Below are 24074 nucleotides of genomic sequence, written 5' to 3' on the forward strand. Positions count from 1 at the left end.
CCTGTGCGGGCCCTGAGTGACGGGGTTGAGCACGCCTGAGCTTTCCGTGCTCAGTCCCTTCCTGTGATGGCATCATAGCCGGGTGCCCAGCTGGTGACCTCTGTCACGGGTGGCTCTGGCTCTCCTCTCTGTACCGTGACAGCGGGGCCACCACTGTCCTGGGTCCCGCCCTTAGGGAGCCTGTCCGAGGTTCGGTCTCTGCCCAGCGCTGCGCTGGACGTGGGCCCACGGCGGGGCTGAGTGCCTTCATGTGGCGCCAGCAGAACCCGGCGCTGCTGTTCCCATCTGTCACCGCTGCTCCAGCCGCGCTAATTACATCCCAGCCGCGGGCCTGTGAGGGAGGATGCTCTGGGGCAAATGTCCCCGCCTTCCTTTCGAGTTGCTCTGTGCCCTAACGTTGCACTCCGAGTATTTTTAGCAGCTTCTAAGTCTCTTCGGAGGGAGCGAGAGGTTGGGGTGGCGGTGTGCCCCGGGTGGTGGGGGGCTCTGAGCTCCTGGAGGTGTGATTTAACGGACAGGGCAGCCTTCTGGGCAGACGACAGTCTTCTTGGCAGAACGGCTACGGCCCCTTGTCACGTATGTTGTTCTTGGAGACCCCGTAAGGAGGGTGCAAGCGCCGAGGGGTGCTGTAGGCACACAGTCCTAGCAGCTCATACAGGGTTGTTGGGGGGATGATGGGGGAGGTCGTTCATGGGGCTCCAGCCTCATTTTCGTTTCCTCTGGGCCGTGAAATAACGCCCAAGATAAACCCGCGTCTGGCTGCCTGTGAGGGGCTGGCGGACATCCCGAAGATCGGGGTCATGGGTGACAGAGGCCATGCTGTCCCATTCTTCCTCCTGTGATAGACATTTATTTTTACGTTGTTAACATAAAATACATATAAAGTGTTGTAAAGGATTGCATACAACGAGCATTGTCCTTGATGGTCAACTTCTTATAAATACAGTTTCACTTGCTGACTGTACCTTTCCTTGTGTATGAGTTTTCACAAACTCGGCTCATCTGTTACTTTTTACTTACATCCTAACTGGGTGATGCTCACTTTTGTGACCCAATGATATTTCCTTAATTTAAATATCTCTTTATAGTCACTCTCCATTTCTTTATTGGACCATAAGTGATCTGCTTTTTTAAAAGTAAAATTTAATGGGAATTTTATTTTATTTTATTTTTATTTTTAAAAAAATATATTTTATTGATTTTCCCCAGAGAGGAAGGGAGAGGGAGAGAGAGATAGAAACATTTATGAGAGAGAAACATCAACCACCTGCCTCCTGCACACCCCCCACTGGGGATGTGCCCGCAACCAAGGTACATGCCCTTGACCGGAATTGAACCCGGGACCCCTGAGTCCCCAGGCCGACGCTCAATCCACTGAGCCAAACCGGCCAGTGCATTAATGGAAATTTTAAAACAAAATGTTACGAGTTCCATACAGAAAAGTTGGAGGCCAGTCACCAACATGTACAATGAAAAACAGATAATCTCTAATATCACCAAAAAGACCATTGATCGCCAGTATTTTGGTACCTGTCTTTCCATGTTATCTTCTCCTGTGAGGGATAATACACTGAGTGGCCAGATGATTATGATCTCTGAACGCATAATAATCTGGCCACTAAGTGTGTGTGTATATATATATATATTAGAGGCCCGGTGCATGAATTTGTGCATGGGTGGGGTCCTGCCAGCCTGGCCAGGGGGAGGGGACATGGGCAGTTGGCCGGTCTGCCTGCTGGTCGAACTCCTGGTCGAGGGGACAATTTGCATGTTCGTCTATTATTAGGTAAAGATATACACGGAGTGGCCAGATTATTATGCGTTCAAGATCATCATAATCTGGCCACTCAGTGTATATGCTCCTAGATACACTCTTTCATTGGCTTTACTTTTCTGAGCAAAATGTTCTCATACTGTTACACGTTTCCTTACCATCCGATAGGACACGCCTACTCCTATGTGTTCTGGATGTATTATGAATTTGTTAACCAAACACGGGCTTTGAAAATTTTGGTCATTAGTGGCGTGTCGTCACGATTGTCACTCTTCCTTTCCCGGGATACGTGTAACAACCCTGTGTAGGTGATGTGCATTTTAAGGGCTTTTGACCGTATGGAAGCACCATCGTGCTGAGACATTACGTTTGTATTCCACACACGTCGTGCGACGTCTCTCCTCTCGTGCCCTGGCCGGCAGGGGGTGCTGGGGTTCTGACAGACAAAACCACACCATTGCACTTTCCATGTATTTCACTGCTGATGAGTTTTATCTCCCGAAATAGGGTTATTGACCTTTTGTGTTTCTTCTTGGAAGAATTCTCCCATCGGTTTTATTTTTTCCCTGTTGGGATTTTTCTCTTTTTCTCATTAAGTTGTACACACTCCGTATTCTTTACAGACATTAACCTTATAACGTGTCAATACGCTGCTCTCGTGTTGCCTTTGAATTTTGGTTAGGGGTTCACTTTCAGGGCCTGGCGATGAGGAGTTTACCTTCTGGGATGAGGGACTTGGAGGAAATCGGCCTCCGCACCTTCCGTGTGTTAAGAACTCAGGCAGGTCAAGCAGACAACGCGACCTTACCCAGAGGAATTACGAGCGTTCACGGGATTTCCCCGGGACCTGCGGCTGAAGCTAATCACGCCTCCTAGAACCTTCCAGATGTTAGTAGATGGCGCTTCATCTCTGATGGTTACTTGCTGCCACTATAGGCACTGGAGGGTCTTTTATGTCTGTCTTTCTAAGAGTTTCTCTGCTCTCTTCCCTTTGATAAATGATGCTTGTGAGATGCCTCAGACGCTTGTTTGTAAAAGGATAAAAAACCATCCAGGTTCCTTGAAGATGACATGCTCCTGAATCAGAATGGTCCTGAGCCCGAGGAGGAAATGATTGGCACGTAGGGCGTCGATTAAAATTCCAGCGCCGGAATGGAAAGCGGGATCCTCCTGTCCTTTGAAATCCAGGGACTCTGCGGTCATGAGCTGTCACCCCTCCGTGCGCTTTTTGCTGTGATGGCGACAAGCCCGCTCCCTGTGTCCCTGGTCCGAGCACCCACCGGCCAGCATCCAGCGCCTCCCGTTGTTGGGAGGCTGTGTGGAGTGGGGACCTGGTCGCAGCTGGGGTCTCGGCGTGCGTGTCGGGCTCAGCTGATGGAGGAGGAAGCAGCACCGGGCAGGCGGGCACTGCGCCTCCCCTTCGACAAAGAGCCATCGGCGGGTCCTCCGGGGCCGTCTGGCCATTTGGAGGCAGATAATGGCCTCACTGGCTCAGGACAGGCTGCCTGCCCGCTGCCGGAGGGTCCCGTGCTGCGAGGGCAGCATTGCTTTGGCAGCTGGCAATCCGTGTAGAGACCCTACCTCACGCCCGGTGAACAAAAGGAGAAGGGGTGGAATTTAGGTAAAATCCATCGTGTTTGGAACCTGAGACCCTAGCTCTCAGCTCCCCAGTGTCCCGAAGCCACAGACACCTCACGTTCTCCCAGCGTCGTGGAGGCTCTGACACAGGTGTCTGGGGAAGCAACGTGACCACCCTCCTGAGGACCAAGATGCCCGACAGGCAATGCCTTACGTTTATTTGTGTGGGAGTGTGCCGAACTCTCCATCCCCCAACATTTAAAAAAATATATATATTTTTATTGATTTCAGAGAGGAAGGGAGAGGGAGATAGAAACATCGATGATGAGAGAGAATCCTGGATCCGCTGCCTCCTGCATGCCTCCTACTGGGGATTGAACCCACAACCCAGGCATGGTCAGCGCTCCCTGTCACCCCCGAGCACCCGCCATAACTGGGGCGCCGTCCACGCCTCTGCATGGGACCGCAGCCCCTCCATAATAACTGGTGCAACCGGTTACCCCTTAAACCGGGAACAGAAGAAGGGTGTCCATTTTATCCAGCGGTGGCATCGGGGCCTCCTGAATTGAGCAGGGCTGGATGCAGAAGAATTCACACCAGTGTGAGGATCACTGCTGGGGATTAGCGAGGATTTGTTCTTTGGGGCTTATTTAGGTGCTAAATTCGGGGAACTATATTTAGGAGGGCTTAGCTGCAGTGATGCGCAGCCCTGCCTTTGAAGAACGGCCCGTTCGTCCCCGAGTGCTGGGTCTCCCAAGCCCTCGGGGTTTAGCATTAGCCTGTCTCCGGGGATGGCTCCTGCAGCGACGTTTTCTCACGAGCCTGCGTGCTCTGCCTTGTTCATGGTTTATAAATTGTCGGTGTCTACTCGTTTATATATATTATTTATTAATTTCAGAGAGGAAGGAAGAGGGAGGGAGAGACAGAAACATCCGTGATGAGAGAGAATCATGGATCGGCTGCCTCCTGCACGTGCCCCCGCCCGGGGGATCGAGCCCGCCACCTGGGCCTGTGCCCTGACCGGGAATCGAACCTTGGACCCTGTATTCCGCAGGCTGATGCTCGATCCACTGAGCCAACCCGGCTAGGGCTAGGTGTCTACTCTTTATGACCAAGAAGTAGATAGCGATGTTCCAGTCAGAGAGACAAGTGCCACAGGGTCTCACGCACAGGTGGAACCGGATGAACGGAACAAATGGATGATCAGAATAGATGCAGAGACACAGAGCGTGGGACAGATGCGGAATCTCCGAGGGAAGGCGGGGGTGGGTGGGAAGTGATCAACTAAAGAACTTGTAAGCATAGATGCATGGCAATGGGGGCGGTGCAGGCCTGGGATGGGGGGCAGGGGCAGGCTAGAAGGGGCCAATCTTTATCAACAATAAAGATTAAAAAATAATTTAAAAAATAGATGGCTGTGCTACTGCTGCCGTGATAGCCCTGGAAGGAGTGTTAATTATGAGCCCAGGGAGGGGCTGTGGTCCCTGCTGAGGGTGGACAGTGCCCCGGTTATGGCGGGTGCTGGGAGGGACAGCGAGCACCGACCTGACCGCTCCTGGCACACACACTGCCTTTCTCCGCAGGCGGGCGATTCTTCAGAAACCACGAGGAAGTCTTGGCAGAGTGGGCAGAGCTCTTTTTCGGGGTGGACAGAAGACCCTGAAATGGATTGTTTTCCTTCGTTTATTCAGTTTTTAAACATGTTTTTGGAGGTGGGTTTGCTCTTTCTGGGGAGAGTTTGGAAAACTACAGACTAAATGGAAGGTATTACACGTCTAGCACCAGTGTCCTCGGGGGCGTGGCGGCCTTGCGTCCGCTCAGATGACCGAGGATCCCAGGAGCACGGGCCCTGGAAGTCGCTGGGTCTGGAGGGGGTGGTTCCTCCGAGGGGTCCGAGCAAAGTCCACCGGCTCCTTCTGGAAAGGACCCACCATCTCGGTGCCACCAGAGACCCCTGTGGTCACGGGAGGAGGTCAAAATAGGCACACTGGCAGGAGTTTAGGAGAGACGACGCCAACCCTCAGGCTGACTTCGAGGGGTCAGGGTTCAGAGGGTTCAAGACGTGGTGGAAGCGGCACGAGAACCAGGATGAGACGTGGGGCCGGGAGAAGGGACTGCGCGGCTGCATCTCATGGTCACGCTGCCGGCCAACGAGGCCTGCGGCCCGCCGGTTGCGCGTTGGACATGCTTGGAGGAGTTGTTTCCAGGGCCGGCAGAGAACGTGGGTTCCGGAGGTGGCTCCCCTCCCGTGGAGATGCTGTGAGGACAACGGGGACCGAGAGCATCACGCACGGCCGGGCCATGAAGCAGCGGCAGGTCTGTGAGGACGGACTCCGCTTTTGGAAGAAGCGCTGCTGTGGGTGAACGCTGTCCGGCCCCATCGCCTGCCGCAGGGAGGACCCATCGCCGCGGCAGACGCCCCTGCTGCCTTATTTTAAGAAATGGCCGCAGCCACCCCCGCCCGCAGCCACCCCCACCTGCTGCCACCCCCACCTGCTGCCACCCCCACCTGCAGCCACCCCCACCTGCTGCCACCCCCCACCTGCAGCCACCCCCGCCTGCAGCCACCCCCACCTGCAGCCACCCCCGCCTGCAGCCACCCCCGCCTGCAACCACCCCCACCTGCTGCCACCCCCCCCCCCGCCTGCAGCCACCCCCGCCTGCAGCCACCCCCGCCTGCAGCCACCCCCGCCTGCAGCCACCCCCGCCCGCAGCCACCCCCGCCCGCAGCCACCCCCCCGCCCGCAGCCACCCCCGCCTGCAACCACCCCCGCCTGCAGCCACCCCCGCCTGCAGCCACCCCCCCGCCCGCAGCCACCCACGGTGTGGCGAGGAGGGCTGCAGGCTCGGGTGGTGAGCATGTCCGAGCAGTAAAGCGCTTTTTAAATGAAGGTGTGCACACGATCTTTTAGACGTAATGCTGTTGCACACTTAAGAGACTACAGGGCAGTGCAAACGTGACGTTTATATGCACCCCAAAACAAAGACGCTCACGGCGCTGCGTGCTCGGGAGGCGCTCTCACTGTGGTCTGGACCCGCCCCTGCGCTGTCCCCGAGGCCTGCCCGCACGGCCGTGCGTGGCCACGATGCTCCGGTCAGCGACGTTCCATTTGTACCACAGTGGTCCCCTAAGACTCCACTGGAGCTGAACAGCTTCTGTTGCCTAGCGACGTAGCCATGGTAACATCCTAACGCAACAGATGACATGTCTGCGGTGATGCTGGTGTCCACTCGTACCGCCCTGCCGGGCGCGTGAAAGTAGATCACATACAATTATGTGCAGTACCTCCCGGGATAATGGACATGAGTGCCTGTTTTGGCTTAGGTACTTACTGTGCTATCCTTCTCACTGATGTTTTAGAGTGTACTCTTTCTGCTTATTAAAAAAATTGCCGTAGTCCGGCCGGTGTGGCTCAGTGGTTGAGTGTTGACCTATGTATGAACTAGAGGGTCCCAGGTTCGATTCTTGGTCAGGGCACATGCCTGGGTTGTGGGCTCGATCCCCAGTCAGGGGTGTGTAGGAGGCAGCCGATCAATGATTCTCTCTCATCATTGATGTTTCTCTCCCCCCCCCCCCCCCCCCCGCCGCCCACCTTCCTCTCTGAAATCAGTAAAAAAATGGGAAAAATTGCTGTGAACCAGGAGCCGTCACCCCAGTGGCAGCCGCAGGCATCTCGTGTTAGCTGCGCCTGTTGAGCTTGGTTCCCGCTCCGGCGGTTTTCTAGGGTTAGTGCCGCCCTAGGGTGCAGTGATATCGAGTCCACCGCCGTGTCAGTCATGCCCTGGGCCTTCACACTCCCCACACTCCCTCCCTGACTCCCCGGAGTGGCGTCCCGTCCTGCGGGCTCCCTTCAGGCGAGCCCTGTCCAGGCGCACACTCGTTCCCTTTTATGAGCCGTGTGCTGTGCCGTTCTGTGTTCAGGTGTGTAGACACACAGATACATGTGTCACAGCTGCCCACCGCGTTCAGCACAGTCACACGCCCAACAGGTTTGCATGGGCGGCAGCATCGGGTGCGTGCACATGCCTCTCTGCCGTTCGCCAGCGACGAGGTCGCCTGCCGTGCGTGTCAGACGCCTCCGCTTTCGGGGGCATGGCTGTGTTTCCCCGGCCAGCACCGCGCCTTGGTCCACCTCATCGGGTCTAAGAGCTCCTCCTCGCTGGCCGTCCGCCCTCTGCCGTGGTTTACCTCGCCAGCCTGAGGGGTGGGCTTGGCCCGTTCCCGGGATTCTGCTATCGGGAACAATGCCAGGATGGTAACCTTGCGGAAGGAGAAGGGAGGCGGAAGAGAAGTGCATCGCAGTTTCCCAGTTGCTGCCCCGTTCCCCTCCCCGCAGCGGTGGAGAGTGCTGGCGCGTCTGGGCTCCAGTGACAGTCAGTGCTGCGTTTCCCTAGCGTGGCACCGGGCCGCCCCCCACAGACAACACGCCTGGGAGGCCCCACACACACCGCCCCCCACAGACCACACGCACCCGCCCGGGAGGCCCCACACGCACCTGCCCGGGAGGGAGGCCCCACATGCACCCGCCTGGGAGGGAGGCCCCACACGCACCTGCCAGGGAGGGAGGCCCCACACGCACCCGCCTGGGAGGGAGGCCCCACACGCACCTGCCAGGGAGGGAGGCCCCACACGCACCCGCCTGGGAGGGAGGCCCCACACGCACCTGCCAGGGAGGGAGGCCCCACACGCACCCGCCTGGGCGGCCAGCAGAGCGGATCCACGCTGGGACCCTCCCCGGAGTCGGTTCAGTCGGGGCCCAATGCCTCCGTCCGGCTCTCTCCCGCCTCCTGTAGCCAGAGGACGTGGGGGCCGCCGAGGGGCTCCGTGGGCTCCCAGGGCTGATCAGCCTCGGAGAAGCGGCGCCAGGCGGCCCGTTTTGCTACCAGGAAGCGTAACTGGACGACCCAGGGGTCCGGCCGCCGGTCACCACTTGGGCCAGTTCAGCAGAGACGGGGGTGACTCCTCTATGAGCGTTTATTCCAGTCCTGCCAGCAGCGTGGAGAGCAGCCGGTCACCCACAGACATCTTCTCTGAGCCCCTTGCCAGCTGGTTATGTACCCACGAGGGAGAAGACAGCTGCGAGCTACGAGTGCAACAGGGAAGGGAGGGAGGGTCTGCCGTCGGCCTTCAGGAGCTCCAAGTCCGATCACCAGGTGGCTGATCTGTGATGTTGCAAACATTAGCCCGTTCCTGGGGCTGGAGAATGGTCAGCGCTCCTGAGAAAACTCCCGGAGGGGGCAGGGTCCGGCACAGCCACCAAATCAAAGCGTGTCCTGCCCTTGGTCTGCTCTCAGATGTGTTTCTCTTCTGAGTCCTGGGCCCACCGAGGCATCTTGTCTTTCCGCCTCGTCTCCGCCTCCAGCGCCCCGGGGCCTGTGGTCTGCAGTCAGTGAGGCGCCTGGTCATCAGACAGCTGTGGCTCCCTCTCACTGCGGGTCCTTCCCGCTCTCAGCAGAAACGGGGATTCTGAGCAAGAGCCCACTCGGTAGAATAGAGAACCCAGAAATCGACCCAAACCACTACGCTCAATTAATATTCGACAAAGGAGGCAAGAACATACAATGGAGTCAAGACAGTCTCTTCAATAAATGGTGCTAGAGAAATTGGACAGATACAGGCAAAAAAATGAAACTAGACCACCAACTTACACCATACACAAAAATAAACTCAAAATGGATAAAGGACTTAAATATAAGACGGGAAACCATAAAAATACTAGAGGAATCCACAGGCAGAGAAATCTCAGACCTATGCCAAAGCAATTTCTTCTCTGATACTGCTCCTAGGGCAATGGAAACTAAAGAGAAAATAAACAAATGGGACTCCATCAAAATAAAAAGCTTCTGCACAGCAAAAGAAACCATCAACAAAACAACAAGAAAGCCCACTGCATGGGAGAACATATTTGCCAATGTTATATCCGGTAAGGGTTTAATCTCCAACATTTACAGGGAACTCATACAACTCAACAAAAGGAAGATAAACAATCCAATCAAAAAATGGGCAAAAGACCTAAATAGACACTTTTTGAAGGAGGACAGAAGGAAGGCCAAGAGACACATGAAAACCTGCTCAAAGTCACTAATTATCCGAGAGATGCAAATCAAAACGACAATGCGGTATCATCTCACACCTGTTAGAATGGCTATCATCAACAAATCAACAAACGACAAGTGCTGGCGAGGATGCGGAGAAAAAGGAACCCTCGTGCATTGCTGGTGGGAATGCAGACTGGTGCAGCCACTGTGGAGAACAGTATGGAGTTTCCTCAAAAAACTAAACATGGAACTCCCATTTGACCCAGTGATCCCACTTCTAGGAATATATCCCAAGAAGCTAGAAACACCAATCAGAAAGGACATATGCACCCCTATGTTCATAGCAGCACAATTCACCATAGCTAAGATTTGGAAACAGCCCAAATGCCCATCAGCAGATGAGTGGATTAAAAAACTGTGGTACATCTACACAATGGAATACTACGCTGCTGTAAAAAGGAAGGAGTTCTTACCATTTGCAACAGCATGGATGGACCTGGAGAGCATTATGCTAAGTGAAATAAGCCAGTCAGAGAAAGATAAATATCACATGATCTCACTCATTTGTGGAATATAATGAACAACGGAAACTGATGAACAAAAACAGATCCAGAGACAGAGAAGCATCGATCAGATTGTCAAACCTCAGAGGGAAGGCAGGGGAGGGTGGGGGTCAGGGGGAGAGATCAACCAAAGGACTTGTATGCATGCATATAGGCCTAACCAATGGACACAGACAACAGGGCGGTGAGGGCATGAGTGGGGGGGGGGGGTTGGGAGACAATGGGGGGTGGGAATAAGGACACATATGTAATACCTCAACCAATAAAGCAAAAAAAAAAAGCCCATTCGGGCCCAGGTTTTTATGTATAAAACGGTAATGCTGATATTCACAAACCAAGAGAGAAATCCTCAGAGGCGAGATGTTCGTGTTCTTTTTGTTGTTACCTTACGAGATGTGATGCGGGAGTTGGGTGGGTGTCTCAGAGGAGTGGCTGCTTCCGGTGAGGGAACTGGGTACTTTATAAAGGGAGACCCCGCTGAGGCGGCTGCGGGCTGGCGGGCAGGCCTGGGCGTCAGGGCCCCCACCCGGGTCTGTGGGCCTGAGTCCTGGCGCGATGGGAAGGGCTTTCAGATTGAGCCTGGTGTCCCCGGGCTCCGGGGCTGGCGTCGAGGGGGCCGTGTCCGGAGGCGCCGAGCTTGGTTTTGGGGTTGAGAAGGCGGTGGGAGAGCACGGGAGACCCGGTTTCTCACGGGAGACTGGCGCAATGAGGTGTGATTGGGGCAGGGACCTGAGATTGCTCTTCCTTGCCAAAATGAAACGGATTTCTTGGGCTGCCTGAGCTTCGTTTCTTGAAGTGGACAGGAACGAACGGCGTCTAAATGAAACTCACTTTTCGTTCATAAACCGGGGGCACGTTGGGCTGCCTGTGTGTGGTCCTGCAGGTCTTAAAGCACACACACACAAAAAAACCCCCAAAAACCCCACAAAACCCCAGTGTTGCTCACTGCTCTCATAGTTAGCCAGCATGGCACGGCATTCGCATCCCCCTCTCCCCAGGTGTCAGCTCTAGATTTGGGGTCTGTTTCTGATCCCGTCACTGTCAGGCGGCCTGGGACAGGATGGCCTCTTACACACCTGCTGGAGAGACCGAGGAGGGAGCAGGCCTGGCCGGGGCAGGAGCGGGGGAGTGGGGGGGAGGTGAAGCGGGGAGGTGAGATTGGGGGAGGGGTGCTTGGGCAAGACGATTGGCCCCTGACTTGTTCTTGGAAAGCTTTGTTATCAGGTGCCTTCCCGCTTGCCTGCTGCGGGTAGACTTGTCCTGTATTTTTTAAAATACATATTTTTTATTGATTTCAGGGAGGAAGGGAGAGGGAGAGAGAGAGAGAAACATCAATGATGAGAGGGAATTATGGATCGGCTGCCTCCTGCACACCCCCTACTGGGGATCGAGCCTGCAACCCAGGCATGTGCCCCGACTGGGAATCGAACCGGGACCTCCTGGTTCATAGGTGGACGCCCAACCACTGAGCCACGCCGGCCAGGCTGTCCTGTATTATTTCGAAGGCTCTATATAGCCACCAGGGGTCAGTGGACAGATCCTGGCGGTAGGAGGTTGTGCATTAAAACAAAGATGGCCGAGGGGAATGATTTTAGAAAACTGCCGTTTGGAGAGGTCGGAGCGGTCCTGCTCAGCGTCCTCACGCGCAGTGGGTGCCCTTGGCCGCTGTCCCTGTGAGTCACCCGCCAGGTGGCTTCCCACCGGCTCTGCCCGCCCCTCTGAATTGTCAGGAGTCTGACTTCTTGGGGAAGCACAGGGGACTCCTGTGGTCTTTTCTGCCCCCCCCCCCTTTTCTCACCCTGGAAACGAGGGGGGCGGGCAGTGAATCCTGACTTAGAGTCCGGCCGGCCTGGGTCCGCACTGGGGGTCCTGTGATTTAGATGGTGGCTTTTAGAATATGCTGAAATATAAAGATCTAGGAAGGTGAAAACTATGGGAAATGTCTTTAAAAAATGGAAATGGGGGAGGGGTGGAAATCTTGGTAATATTTGTTTCTAGCATTCTTTAGGTATCTGAATGCCACGTGCGTTTAACATGATTGTCTTTGCTTTTCTCATAAATGGGTTACCAGTGCATTTAGAGAGATGACAGGTTAGAACAATAATCCTATATTATAAAGAGCTAATATGCAAATTGACCGTCATGCCCTCACAAGATGGCTGCCTACGGCCAGGCTGGCAGGGGGGTTAGTGAGGGACGACCAAACAACTGAACAAGTAGGCTGCATGGGGCGACCAGGCCAGCGGGGGGGCCGTGAGGAGCGACCAGGCTGGTAGGGGGTGCAGTTAGGGGTGATCAGGCTGGCACGCAGAGGCAGTGAGGGGTGATCAGGCTGCGGGGGGGGGGGGGGCAGTTAGGGGTGACCAGGCAGGCAGGCAGGTGAGCAATTAGGAGCCAGTGGTCCAGGATTGTGAGAGGGACATCCCCCGAGGGGTCCTGGATTGAAGAGGGTGCAGGCTGGGCTGAGGGAACCTCCCCCCCCCCCCCCCCCCCCCCGCCCTGCACCTCATGCACAAACTTCGTGCACCGGGCCTCTAGTTGGGAAATATTTGTTCTCCCATGTTTCTTTTCCCTTTTAAGAAACTTAAAGGAAAGGTCTGGGTGGGTCGTCTCCCTGTCACCGTCTCTCCCCGGTGCCCTGCTCCCCACCTGCAGCCCCGCCCTCTGTCCCGCCTGTGTCCTCTGTGAGGTCCCCCCCACCCTGGGCAGGGTGCCCCCAGTGACCGGCTTTCTTTTCTCTTTGCAGTGCACTGAGGCCAAAAAGCACTGCTGGTATTTCGAAGGACTCTACCCAACATATTACATGTGAGTATCTGCCCACCCTGCTGGCTTGATTCTGTGGTTACGGTTCCTTAACGGGACTGGTTATGGGACGGGGAAAGCCCTGTCTTGGGAGGCCCTCACGCCGGCCCTCATGCCGGCGCAGTGACCCCCGAGGACACCAGCCGCTCGGGCCAGTCGCGTGGAGGACAGCGTGAGGTACTGGCGCTGTGGTTCCTCCCACGTGGTTGGTCAAAAGGGGCAAGATGTGTGGGCAAGGCCAGCGTGAGGCTGGTTTATGTGGATTCTCCTAGGCCGAGGGTGTGCGGACAGGGGGAGTGGGCTTTTGAACTCTCGGTGCCCCAGGACCATGTTCCACTGTCGGATTCCCTGCCGTGAAATAAACGCTCGGCTTTCCCCTCCCTGGACTGGGAGCTGGTGGAAGGCTGGAGCCGGTGACTTCCACATCTCTGGTGGCCCGGAAGGCACCCCTACACATGCAGGCCCCAGGAAGGGCGGGAAGGAACCCAGGACTGGCAGCTGGCCCTGGTGCTGGGAAGTGTTTGGGGGCTGGGAAGTGTTTGGGGGCTGGCATGTATTTGGGGGCTGGGAAGTGTTTGGGGGCTGGCATGTATTTGGGGGCTGGGAAGTGTTTGGGGGCTGGGATGTATTTGGGGGGCTGGGAAGTGTTTGGGGGCTGGGATGTATTTGGGGGGCTGGGATGTATTTGGGGGGCTGGGAAGTGTTGGGGGCTGGGAAGTGTTTGGGGGCTGGGATGTATTTGGGGGGCTGGGAAGTGTTTAGGGGCTGGGATGTATTTGGGGGGCTGGGAAGTGTTTGGGGGCTGGGATGTATTTGGGGGGCTGGGATGTATTTGGGGGCTGGGGAGTGTTTAGGGGCTGGGAAGTGTTTGGGGGGCTGGGAAGTGTTTGGGGGCTGGGATGTATTTGGGGGGCTGGGATGTATTTGGGGGGCTGGGGAGTATTTGGGGGCTGGGAAGTGTTTGGGGGCTGGGAAGTGTTTGGGGTCTGGGAAGTGTTTGGGGGGCTGGGAAGTGTTTGGGGGCTGGGATGTATTTGGGGAGCTGAGAAGTGTTTGGGGGCTGGGGAGTGTTTGGGGGCTGGGATGTATTTGGGGGGCTGGGATGTATTTGGGGGGCTGGGAAGTGTTGGGGGCTGGGAAGTGTTTGGGGGCTGGGATGTATTTGGGGGGCTGGGAAGTGTTTAGGGGCTGGGATGTATTTGGGGGGCTGGGAAGTGTTTGGGGGCTGGGATGTATTTGGGGGGCTGGGATGTATTTGGGGGGCTGGGGAGTGTTTAGGGGCTGGGAAGTGTTTGGGGGGCTGGGAAGTGTTTGGGGGCTGGGATGTATTTGGGGGGCTGGGATGTATTTGGGGGGCTGGGGAGTATTTGGGGGCTGGGAAGTGTTTGGGGGCTGGGAAGTGTTTGGGGTCTGGGAAGTGTTTGGGGGGCTGGGAAGTGTTTGGGGGCTGGGATGTATTTGGGGAGCTGAGAAGTGTTTGGGGGCTGGGGAGTGTTTGGGGGCTGGGATGTATTTGGGGGGCTGGGATGTATTTGGGGGGCTGGGAAGTGTTTGGGGTCTGGGATGTATTTGGGGGGCTGGGAAGTATTTAGGGGCTGGGATGTATTTGGGGGGCTGGGAAGTATTTAGGGGCTGGGATGTATTTGGGGGGCTGGGATGTATTTGGGGGGCTGGGATGTATTTGGGGGGCTGGGAAGTGTTGGGGGCTGGCAGTCAGAGACCTTCTCCAGTCCTGCTCTGCTGCTGTGTGGTCTTGGGCAAACCTCCTAACCTCTCTGGGCCCCAGTCGGCTGTGCTGGATAATCTCCAAGGTCCCATCCTGCTTCCTGGACACCCTCCGGCGGCCGCAGGGAATAATTTAGAGCCTAGAGAACAGGTGGAGGTGCGGGACCCTGTTTCTAGGTGACATGCCGATGGCGGAGGGGTCAAGCCCTTCGCTGGGGCTCATGCGCCAGGGGGTCCCCTCTCGGGCGCGTGGATGCAGCGGGGTCCAGGGTGCTGGCCGCTGGGTGTTCTGTGTGCACACTTGTAGTTTTTGTTTCGGATCTCAGTGCTGCTGAAGGAGAGAGGGGGTGCGGGGGGCACCTCCGAAGTCAGTGGCACGGAGACTGAGACTCGCGGGAGCCCATTCGCTTCGCCTGGCCGCGGCGAGGAGGTGGGAAACGGGTGCGAGGACGGCGTCTGCTCGCGTGAGAAAGGAGAGGGACATGGATTAAAGACTCCCGGCAGAATTAGCGAGCTCCCCGGCAGGTCACGCATCGATCCCTCCGGGGACCGTGGAGACCGGTCACTTCCACGCCACGGCTGGAGGGGCCGGCAGCGAGCGTGTGGGCGCCGGGGGGCCGAGGACGGAGCGGCAGGCCCTGCAGGAGCTCCGGCCTGGCGTACCCTCTGCACCCCCGACCCCGCACCCTCAGTGTGTGCCCGGGGTGGGCAGAGGCCACTCCTCCGCTGCCTGCTCTGCTGGCCTTGACCAGGTCATTCCCAGGCCCTGTCCCCGCGCCTCCCGGGGGTGTGCCTCTCCTTCATCGGTGCTCCCGCACCCTGCTGACGTCTCTGGGCGCGTCCTCCGCTGTGAATCATGAACGCGTGCCTGGGGAGGTGCTGTTCGCAGGTGCACTGACTGCCCCACTGGCTGCCCCACCGCCTGTGGGCGCTGGAGGGCCAGACCAGGTGCGGGGCCTGAGACACAGGTCGCCTGTGGCCACGAGGAGGCGCTGGTGGGCCCACCCTCCTGGCTTCTGTGGGCCCTGGGCCTGATGGGCGGTCCCTCTGTGCGGGGAGGTCAGCTCTCCTGCTTGGGGTGTGCAGAGTGGAAAGGGCGGGGGGGGGGGAGTGGAAAGGGGGGGGGCAGGGGACTAATAGTGAAGGAGACTGCGATGATGCCTCGGGGCCTGAGGGGGTCCTGTCCCTGGCGAGGGCCTTTCCCGGCTCCTCTCTGGGGGAGGAACAGCCCTGAGTGTGTCCACAAGGGGGCTGGGGTGGGGAGGGGTGGCGAGGGCGTGCACAGTGCCTGTGGCACGTCTGTAAGGACAAGGGCACCGTGACCGTGACTGAGTCCTGTCCTGCCCATTTTGCCCAGGAAACGGGGGCTCCCAGAGGTTGAGTACCTGGCCGGAAGTCCCGGTTAGTGGCAAGACCAGGACAGGCCCCCTCGCTGGTCTGGCCCTGTGGGCTCTGTCTTCAAGCCCCTGCCCCTGGGAGGGCTGCACTCCCGTCTGGAACCGTCGGGATCGGGCCGAGCGGGACCCACAGCGCGTCAAGGCCAGCCCGCGGAGGGACCGCAGGGCTCACACGCTCCTTGGCCGTGGCGCTTCCCCGGAGGAGCCGTCGTGGTTGGGCCACGGGGCCTGTGGGACGCGTGGTGCTGTGCATCACGTTGGCCGTGTCCGTCTCGCACCTTCCGTTTGGGCCGGGGGACGGACAGCGGTCAGCGTGGCCGTGGGTGGCCTGCGGCGGCGGCTGTCCGTCCCCTGCCCTGAACTCTGCCCGGGTCTCTGACGGGCCCGCCCTGACCCCTGTGCCTCGCCCGCAGATGCCGCCCCTACGAGGACTGCTGCGGGTCCCGGTGCTGCGTGCGGGCGCTCTCCATCCAGCGGCTGTGGTACTTCTGGTAGGTCACGCCCGCCTGTCCATGCTGCTCCCCTGCCCGGGCCCTGCCCACAGCAGCGCTGCCGGGACCACAGCGACCCCACCTTCCCTCGCCTTCCCCGGGTCACTGGCTCGGGGCCGCCTCCAGCAGGCAGGCGTGTCCGCTTGGCCCCACGGTAGCATTTCTGTCCCAGAGTTGCCGGGAGCCCCTCCCGGTTCCCAGGCGGTGGCGGCCGGGGGAGAAGGCTGATTCCTTCGGAATCCTCCAGCAGCTCCTGGCCAGTTTCCAAAACAACACTGAGGTCAACTGTCCTTTTATTTTTTAAAGATTTTTTTTAAAAATATATATTTTATTGATTTTTTACAGAGAGGAAGGGAGAGGGATATAGAGAGTTAGAAACATCGATGAGAGAGAAACATCGATCAGCTGCCTCCTGCACACCTCCTGCTGGGGATGTGCCCGCAACCAAGGTACATGCCCTTGACCAGAATCGAACCCGGGACCTTTCAGTCCACAGGTCGATGCTCTATCCACTGAGCCAAACTGGTTAGGGCTAATTGATTTTTTAGAGAGAGAGAGAGAAACACTGGTGAGAGAGAGAAACATCCATCAGCCACCTCCTGCACACCCCCTACCGGGGATGGAGCTCACAGCCCGGGGCTGTGCCCTGACTGGGGATCCAGCAGGCGACTTCTCTGTGCAGGGGACAAGGCCCAGCCAGCGCAGCCACACTGGCCAGGGCTCAGCCCCCCAAGAACCAGAGAGTCTGCAAACGTGCGATGAACTTCCTGCTGCCTCGCAGTCTGCCCCTCACATAGTGTCACTGAATCCCGACTTACAGGACCGACGCTGGGCCCTGCTCGTGCCCAGCGCTCCTGAGGGAGGAGGCTCTCCAGCCAGCGGACGGGCCTGAAGGGCGGTGTCTGCACAGACCCTTAGCCAGGGAGTTGAGGCCAGGGCTCCGGAGCAGCGCGGCCTCTGACCCGCGGAGTGGGGAGCCCGGGCAGCCCTGGCCCGCCCTCACCGCTGGGCGCCCTGCTCCCCAGGTTCCTCCTCATGATGGGCGTCCTCTTCTGCTGCGGAGCCGGCTTCTTCATCCGGAGGCGCATGTACCCGCCGCCGCTGATCGAGGAGCCCGCCTTCAACGTGTCCTACTCCAGGCAGCCCCCGGACCCGGCGCCAGGTCAGCCGGCCCTCCGTCCTCGCCCATCCCGCCGTTTAGGCGTCTTCTTAAATATTCTGCTTTCCCTTTGCTGCCGGGACATGGCCCACTTCACCATCCCTAGTCCCTCCCCGGCCCCCTTGGCGTTCTCCTCATCCTCCTTGGATACCTGGGTTCTTTTCCTGTTGCGAACGTCAGGCTTCCCTACCACCCTCTCCTCAACTGCATGGGTGGCTGTAACCACCATGGACCGTTCCCCGGCCCCACCCTCCTCCTGTAGCTCTGCCCTTCTGTTGAACCACCCCCATGTAGCTCCGCCCTCCTCCTGTAGCTCTGCCCTTCAATAGCCCCGCCCTCCTCCTGTAGCCCCACCCCTCCTGTAGCCCCGCCCTTCTCCTGTAGCCCCACCCTTCTCCGGTAGCTCTGCCCTTCTCCTGTAGCCCCGCCCTCCCCAATAGAACTGCCCTTCTCCTATAGCCCCACCCTTCTATAGCCCTGCCCCCCTCCCGTAGAACTGCCCTTCTATAGCCCCGCCCTCCCCCTGTAGCCCCGCCCTCCTGTAGAACCTCCCTACTTCTATAGCCCCGCCCTCATCCTGTAGCCCCGCCCTTCTTCTGTAGAACCGCCCTCCTCATATAGCCCCGCCCTCCTGTAGAACCTCCCTACTTCTATAGCCCTGCCTTCCTGTAGCCCCGCCCCCCACCTGTAACCTTGCTCTTGCTCCGTGAGACCTCTATCAAGACCAGAAGCCAGTCATTTCTAGACCTCTTCTCTATCCCATGCATTCCACATTGAGTGTACCCCCAGGTCCTTGAGGTTATGCTCCCTGAATACTCTTATTCTCAACTCCCCATTTCATCTCTCCTATAGGCGGCTTCCATTGCCTTTCCTGGACTATCACAGTAGCCTCTTTTTAATCTTAAAGATATAAAGGGGTCCGGAGGTAACTACAACATAACCTCTGCTTTTGGGAAACTCATGGTCATGGCAGGTGAAGGGCTTGGTCACGGCCCAAGGCGGCGGGCGGCCGCACCAGGGAAGCAGGTGCCGCCGGTTAGACGTGCGGTGAGAGAGGAGGCCCGGCTGGCGGGATGCCCTCCTGCCACTCCTTCAGAGGCACGTCTGCCTCGCGTTCCTGTTCTCCATTCTCCCTGCAGCCCTTGTGGAGGCCCCAGATCTGACGTATGCAGGCGTGAGGCCCCTCGCACACCGGTGGGCGTCTTTGCAGGAACGGACCTCCATGCAGTTCACTATAGCACAGGGAGACCCTCTGCCGTAGGCACACTGGGACGACGCCTCTGAGGCTCCCGGTATCTCCGGGGGTAAAGGAGGCCTCTCTCAAACAGACCTGTGTCCACTCACAGGGTCAGCTTCGCCCAGCGAGCCCAAAGCTCCCGCTCGTTCCTCGGTTCTCTGTGTATATTCAGTGTTCTGTCCATGGTATCACATGACCAGAGTAAGCAGGTCTGAACATAGCTCCAAAACAGCAGCTCAGGTCAGGCTGAGGGGGCTCCTTGGACAAGAGCCGCCCACCAGCATCGGTGCCCAGGTGCCCGGCCGCCCGCTGGCGTCCCCGAGGCTGCCTCCCTGTCTGAGCTGGGCTCGCCTGTGCCAGGTGATCCCTTCCCTGATCACATGTTCCCGGCCGGTGGGCATGGCGGCCGTACTTCTGACGTGAGTCTCAGCAGATGGTTCTCGAGGGGCCCTGGAGCTGCAGGGGGCGGGGGACAGGGGGTTCTGGCCGGGAGTCCGGAAACGGGCTCTGGCCGCATTGGCTGGGCAGTGACTTCCCTGCCGCCCGGTTTTCTGACCGCAGTGCCGGCGCCTCTGCTGCTGGTGTTCTCGGCACAGGCTCCCCAGGTCCCCGCAGAGCGGCCTTGGCTCACCATCCAGGCTCCGGTTGGCGAGGTCCGAGCCCTCAGCCTCCTGGGCCCGGTGCTGCTCCTATCCTCCTGACCCTTGGCCACCCGGGGGGGTGTCACTGGTCGTCCGCACCCCGCAGGTTAGAAGCTCCAGGAGGCCAGGGAGCTGGTGCCCGTCCCCTTGTCGGGCCGCTGAGTCCGGCGTGCTGGCCCCGGAGGTCTGGCTGCTGGTGGAGCTCGGGGCGACGGGCAGTGGGGTGTCTGCTGGGCTCACACCTGCTCTCTGTCTTTCAGGAGCCCAGCCGCCGGGGCTGCCCTATTACACCGACCCCGGAGGACCCGGCATGAATCCTGCCGTGAACCCCATGGCGATGGCTTTCCAGGTTCAACCCAACTCGCCCCAGGGGAGCGTGCCCTACCCCCCGCCCCCTTCCTACTGCAACACGCCCCCACCCCCGTACGAACAGGTGGTGAAGGCCAAGTAGCGGGGTGCTGCTCGGAGCCGGCCTGGACGGCGCTGTGGACATGGAGGAGACGTCGCAGGCCGCCCACGTCCCATCGGCACTTGCTTCCCGGACGGTCTTAGGAGCCACAGGGACACGTCCCCCTTTGATACCTTCGGAGCAAGCACAGCCCCCTCACGTTTTCTATAGATGACCAATATTTGAATCCGCCCGCGTCCTGTTTCTGATGTCGTCTGTGCTTCGGCAGAGGGTGGACCGTCCCCGAGGGCTGACACCCGAGGGTGGCGCGCCCACAGCCGCAGGCAGGACGAGGAGGAGGTGCCAGCGAGGGCCGGGGTGTGGGGAGAGCACGGGGAGATCCCTCCCCAGCTGGAGCCCTGTGCACAGGCGGCCGCTGGACGGAGGCCCCACACGGCCAGCTTTGGGGGCCTCTCGTCCCATCCGTTTTCCTCTCGAAGAAGCTGCTAGAGAGACGCTTGGTGGACAAGGAGCCTCCCGCACTGTCTGTCTCCATTGCTCCCCAGAGATGGGAGACACCCCTCTGCTCAGCCAGGGCTGGGAGTGCGGCCTGGGTGGGTGTCTGCAGTGGCCTGCAGGTCACGGAGGGACGCTCTCTGCGTGCGTGCGACATCGCTCCGTGCCTCGAACCGGGACGTTGCATTTAGGAGCTGTTCTGACTTGGGGAGAAGTCCTGTTCCCCCCTTTTTAGTGCATTTATGGAAGTTCGTGTCGAGCCCTGTCCTTTGAAGTCTGACTGTCATAAGTGTCTCCGCGGGATGTCAGCAGGTCCCTGCTCTTTGATCGTGACCAGCGGCCTCCCCGGGAAGCTCTGCCCTGGGTTTGATAAAGGACACTTTCAAAGCACAGCCCCTCGCAGGGTGGCCGGCGGCTGGGCCCCGGCGGGCGGGCGGGCGGCAGGGCTGTGTGGCCTGTGTGATCCAGCAGCTGTGCTGGCTCTGAAGAGGAGCTGGCTCAGCAAAGGACGGGGCTGAGGGAGTCCCCAGTCGGTTCACTGACAACCTAATCACCATGTGAATCAAGAAGATGTGGTCGGAGATGCAAACCCTGCTCAGAAGCCCTCCCCAGGGTTGTGGACAGCCCCCAAGATGGTCGATGGTCGCCCCTGGGGTTGTGGGCAGTGAGTGGGAGTCCGGTTCCTCTGCGTTGTTAGTGATGCCGCTGGTGTATGTAAAGCCAGACGGAGCCCTGCTGGCTAGTGCATAGGAAGGGCGAAGCAGCGTAGCCAAGACTGTAGCCAAGACCGTAGGTAGATCCCTGTGTGTGGTGGTTCCTCGGCGGGGTGGGGTGGGGGGGGTGGAGAGAGCCTACTTTGGAAATGAACTTGGAGCCTCTTGAGAAATGGTTACTCGTTGGACTGGAGCATCGGGACATGTCCCTGCAGGGGGTGCTGGGTGGTTTCCGTTCCCCAGGCCAGGAGTCAGGGTGGGGCCATCGCCACTGCTCAGAGGGACCTTCCTGGGAGGACGGGGACTCTGGGAGCCTGCCAGGGAATTCCGGGGGAGACGCCCGGAGCCAAGCCACCGCCCTGGGAAGCAGTTCGTGAGCGCAGACTGGTGCCCGTGTCTTTGGTCGCCCTCCTGCGACCTGTGGACGCGTCCCCGACTGCAGGCCCTCCGCACACCCGGGGCCTCGAGGGAAACGAGTTGACAAAGCACAACCTTTGCTGTTTACAACCAACGACAACATGGGTCTAAAAGCTCCTCTTCCTCCAGGGCCTTGGTTTTGCATTTTTCACTTCAGTTGGTCCCTTTGCGTTTTTCTGAAATAACGGAAGCAACACTCGAGCGGCCCGGCCTGGACCAGGTGCGGGCGAAGAGGCCCCGCGTTCCCTGCCAAGTCTTGTGTGCCCTTCGGATAGTAAGAGCCCGGGCGGTTCCAGCGGCGCCCGCAGTTTTATACCCCACGTTGGTGTAAGATGCATTTTGTTGCCCCTAGAACCTGGGTGAGAAGCTGCTCCAGAGGACTCGGCCCCGGGGGTGGGAGTCCCTGGGGCCGAGGGTCGAGCGTGCGGTGCTCCTGGCGGGGGAAGCCCCGGAGAGCCCGCGGCGAGGAGGAAACTCGGAGCAGACTGTGCACGTGCCTGCAGCACTTGGCTCCGTTCTCTTCTGTTCTCTTTGATAGGGTCCTGTTTCCTATGTTCGCAGAATAAAAACGCCTTTGGACGTGTGCTGTGATGTTTTGCTGGGGAGCCGGAAGGAGGGCAGGGCGAAGCACCTGCTGAGGAGGCACCTGCAGGGGGTGGTTCCCTGGGCAGGTGGGGGTGGGGGTGGGGTGGGGTGGGTAACACAGCCAATCTCGGGAGAACTGGACGTTAGACGCTATCAGAGAATATAAGGAAGTTTTGGTTCATCAACACGTTTTATTTAAAAAATATTTTTAATGATTTCTGAGAGGAAGGGGAGAGGCGGGGAGAGAGAGAAATGAGAGAGAATCATGGATCAGCTGCCTCCTACATGCCCCACACTGGGGATCGAGGCCAACACCCGGGCCTGTGCCCTGACCTGGAATCAAACCGTGACCTGGTTCATAGGTTGACACTCAACCACTGAGCCACTCTGGCCAGGCTCACCAACACATTTTAAAAATCTAAGGAAAAACGATCTGAAGCAGGTGGGAAGGGAGGAGCAGCAATTAGGTAAACTCACCGACACCAGGTCTCCTGGCCGGGACCTGCTTCCCACAGGCAGGTGAGCCTGGATTTCACCCTGTAGCTCTGCTTGTACATCACACACACCTGTTGGCGGGTGTATGTGCCACAGGTGGCTGCACTTAGATGGGTCCGCGTGGAGATCACGGAAAAAGAAGCATCTTATATTGCGCTCTCTGAAGACAGCACAGGAAATGGGCCGGACGGGGCCAGCTGCTTGCAGTGGCTGAGTCCGAACTGGCTCACGCCTCGCTGGGCAGCCGCCGGGCCACCAGCTCCCCTGCACATGGACGCAGGGTCCCTCACAAGGCCCGGGTCAGGACGAGACGGGAAACCGAGGCTCGCTTTTATCTGCCTCTCACATTGAACTTCAAAAAGTGCGTAGTGGCCCTGGCTGGTGTGGCTCCGTGGGTAGAGCCTGCACAACGAAGGGTCTCGGGTTCGATTCCTGGTCAAGGGCATGTGCCTGGGTTGCAAGTTCAATCCCTGGCCCTGGCGGAGTTGTGCAGGATGCAAACAATCGATGTGTCTCTCATATCCCATGTTTCTCTCTCTCCCCCTCCCTCCCTCCCTTCCACTCTCTCAAAATCAATGGAAAACATATCCTTGGGTGAAGATTTTTTTTAAAAAAAAGCCCATAGTGGCTCTCAAGGCATGAAAGTACGAAGACGAATTTCGAGAAGTTTCTGAACTCGAAGAAGACCCATCTGAGCAGATGGAAGCTGGGTCTGCGGAGAAGGCTGACGGCGGGGAGACGCGCTGTCAGTTTCCACGCTGAGGCCCAGCGGGCACGCGGGGCGGGGGTGGCGCGGGCAGGTGCCCGGCGGCGGCCTACCAGGTGCCTTGGGGACCAGCGGGGTGGAGGCGCCTGCTCCCGAGTCTCCCGCGGAAGCCCGGCAGCTGGGACCGGGCACTCTGTGTGGGGAGGTGCCGAGACCTGAGCTGTTGGCGGCATTATTTAACTTGGGAGAAGGGGGGAAGGGGCGTCAGCACCACATCCTCCTGGACAGCGGACCCCTCGCTTCCGGCTCCTGTGTTCAAGTTCCGCTTGTGTCCCCGTCCTTTGGTTCCGTGCATATGGGGAGGGGAGGGCGAGACTTTGGTTCCGGCAGCGGCTGGGGGTCAGAGTGCTCTCCTCCGCACCTGCTTTGGCTGCATGACATGGGTTTGTTCTGTTGTCTCTGAAAAGCAGTTCAGTATCGCCATGAGCAGGACAGGCCGTTCTGAGCTGGTTCTGAGGGTACACATCTCTCCGTACCCCTTTGCCTTTTGTTTTTTTTTTTTTATTTTTTTTAAAATATATTTTATTGATTTTTTACAGAGAGGAAGGGAGAGGGATAGAGAGTTAGAAACATCAATGAGAGAGAAACATCGATCAGCTGCCTCTTGCACACCTCCCACTGGGGATGTGCCCGCAACCAAGGTACATGCCCTTGACCGGAATCGAACCCGGGACCCTTCAGTCCGCAGGCCGATGCTCTATCCACTGAGCCAAACCGGTTTCGGCCACGGCTTTTGCCTGTACCCACAGTGTGGAATTTGCAGATGGCATCTCCACAGCGTTTGCATT

At 58.4% G+C, this 24074-nt stretch overlaps 1 protein-coding gene across 2 annotated transcripts in view; it reads left to right on the plus strand.

Annotated features, from left to right (window-relative positions):
* The window catches only part of VOPP1 (VOPP1 WW domain binding protein), a 35205-nt gene extending 13186 nt beyond the window's left edge, over positions 1-22019 (plus strand). The window contains exons 2-6 of one of the 2 annotated variants that reach the window (XM_080663942.1): positions 12701-12759; positions 16292-16369; positions 17395-17531; positions 19667-19755; positions 19840-20050. In XM_080663942.1, coding sequence (XP_080520068.1) covers positions 12701-12759; positions 16292-16369; positions 17395-17531; positions 19667-19755; positions 19840-19857 — 381 coding nt within the window. In that variant the 3' untranslated portion in view covers positions 19858-20050. Of the gene's footprint in view, positions 1-12700; positions 12760-16291; positions 16370-17394; positions 17532-19666 lie in introns of both variants that reach the window. The other variant, XM_080663941.1, reaches the window with a different exon arrangement.
* The last annotated feature ends 2055 nt before the right edge of the window (positions 22020-24074 follow it).

This window comes from Plecotus auritus, assembly GCF_963455305.1.
Source record: "Plecotus auritus genome assembly, chromosome: 4".
Taxonomy (NCBI): Eukaryota; Metazoa; Chordata; class Mammalia; order Chiroptera; family Vespertilionidae; genus Plecotus; species Plecotus auritus.